Below are 1621 nucleotides of genomic sequence, written 5' to 3'. Positions count from 1 at the left end.
AAAGAAGACAACAGGACTGGCGCTCAGAAGCTCAATTCCCAGAACCTCAATTACTACAGCATTTTAACCACTTTTTAAAATGCAGGAAATTTTGTATGTGCTAGCTTCTTTCGTGCATGGTTATGAAAGATTGCATACATTAGACGAATCGTTGATCTTATGTTTTTGTCCGTGCATACCCACTGCGCTCTAACGAGCCTGCAAGGCACTGAGAGTAAAATGATTGTGTTTTACTCTCCTCTGATGTGAGATTGCATAATTGAGACCGGCAAGAAATTGCCACTGTCGCATGAGAGAGAATTCGGGCGGAGCAGGCAGCAGCGCCTCTGCCTAGACAGGTCTTGGTGGCTCCTCTCGGAGCCGGTAAAAAAAATAGCGACAGCGGGTGCTGTCGCTGAAGTCGGCGTCGCAGAGTCGACTTCAATGGGGAGTGCAGATCGGCGGCTGCGTGGCGATGGTTTAGAGCGGGTAGCGCCGTGCAATCGCCTCCATCAGCCGCAGAAACGGGTCCTGGCACTTGGTGCGACCGTTGATGGATTGCCACCACTGCCAGGATAGGTGCGACTGCAGCAGGGCCCGGGAGGTCTTCTGCCCGTTCCACACAAGCTTACGCTTCACCTTCTGCCACGCACTCTCGATCCTCTGAGTGTTGGCCCCTGTGAGCGGGTCGACGAAATTGGTGGTGTGGTTGATTGTGTGCCAGTCTAAGTTTAAGGGAGCTCCGTTCCTGTCTTGCAGGCTGGGGATGCAGTTGTAGGCGGCCCATTCGTCGCTGTAGACAGTGGTGCCTGGCATGATGTTGGCGGCGATGATTGGGCCCAATGTTGCGGCGTCCCTTTTCTCCACTTGGAAAAGTCTTAGCTCTCCAGTCTGTGACCACACCATCCCGAACACCCACGGGCCCTTGTGGGCCACACCACCGTAATTGTTGCGGTGCCTCGGGGGTATTGCATCGCCGGTCAGGAGCCGACCTCTGTTCGCCTTTCGCTTCCCCCGCAAACGTGTCTCGTCTATCTGCACCTCCTGGCCGACTCCTCCCATGGGGGGCCGCGCTTGGAGCTCTTGCTCGAGAACTTCTCGGATGTAGTTCCGCCAGTCGCTCCTGGCGTCGTTCCTCAGCTTGAAATCCTTCAACACGAGCTCCCGTGTCTGGGTAGAAGTGAGGCCCTTCGCCATAAAATATGTTATCCATATTATTTCCCTCGTTGCCAACTTGACTTGGGGCGTCCGAGGCGGTCTTTGCATGCAAAAAAAGAGCCGTCGCCTTGCGCGCCTTGCAAAACGGTGGTGCCGTTCAGCTGGGATAGCTGCCTTCTACACTTGTTGCAGCGGAAGCTGGGCCGCTTCCCTTTCGCAGATTTCCTATTAAAAGCCCCCACTTCGCCTTCGCAGATAGGACTCTTGGGGTTAAAACCAAGGTCCTTGCAGACACCCCAAAACTCCGATGTCGCAGGCCGGCCTCGCTGGTTGTTCGATGGTCGAGCAAGGGTCGACTCCGGCGTCAGCTTCAGTTCCCGGAGGAACGCTTGCTCCGAATCGAAGCTTCTGATGGCCAGACGGACCTCGCCAACCGATGGGTCGATTCTTGCACTCGCCATATAGCTCTGATGCTAGTACCAAA

General features: G+C 55.1%; 1 protein-coding gene across 1 annotated transcript; it reads right to left on the bottom strand.

Annotated features, from left to right (window-relative positions):
- Positions 1-459: 459 nt before the first annotated feature.
- Positions 460-1340, bottom strand: LOC144134927 (uncharacterized). The gene has a single exon (XM_077667730.1). The coding sequence runs from the start codon at positions 1243-1245 to the stop codon at positions 460-462; it is 786 nt and encodes a 261-aa protein (XP_077523856.1). The 5' UTR covers positions 1246-1340.
- Between the last annotated feature and the right edge of the window lie 281 nt (positions 1341-1621).

The sequence above is a fragment of the Amblyomma americanum genome, chromosome 5, assembly GCF_052857255.1.
Source record: "Amblyomma americanum isolate KBUSLIRL-KWMA chromosome 5, ASM5285725v1, whole genome shotgun sequence".
NCBI lineage: Eukaryota > Metazoa > Arthropoda > Arachnida > Ixodida > Ixodidae > Amblyomma > Amblyomma americanum.
The sequence above is the reverse complement of the archived record's forward strand: the minus strand, read 5'-3'. Positions and strand labels throughout refer to the sequence as shown.

Excerpts from the sequence above, each read along its gene's own strand:
- LOC144134927 (XM_077667730.1), bottom strand. The coding sequence starts at position 1,245 with ATGCAAAGACCGCCTCGGACGCCCCAAGTCAAGTTGGCAACGAGGGAA.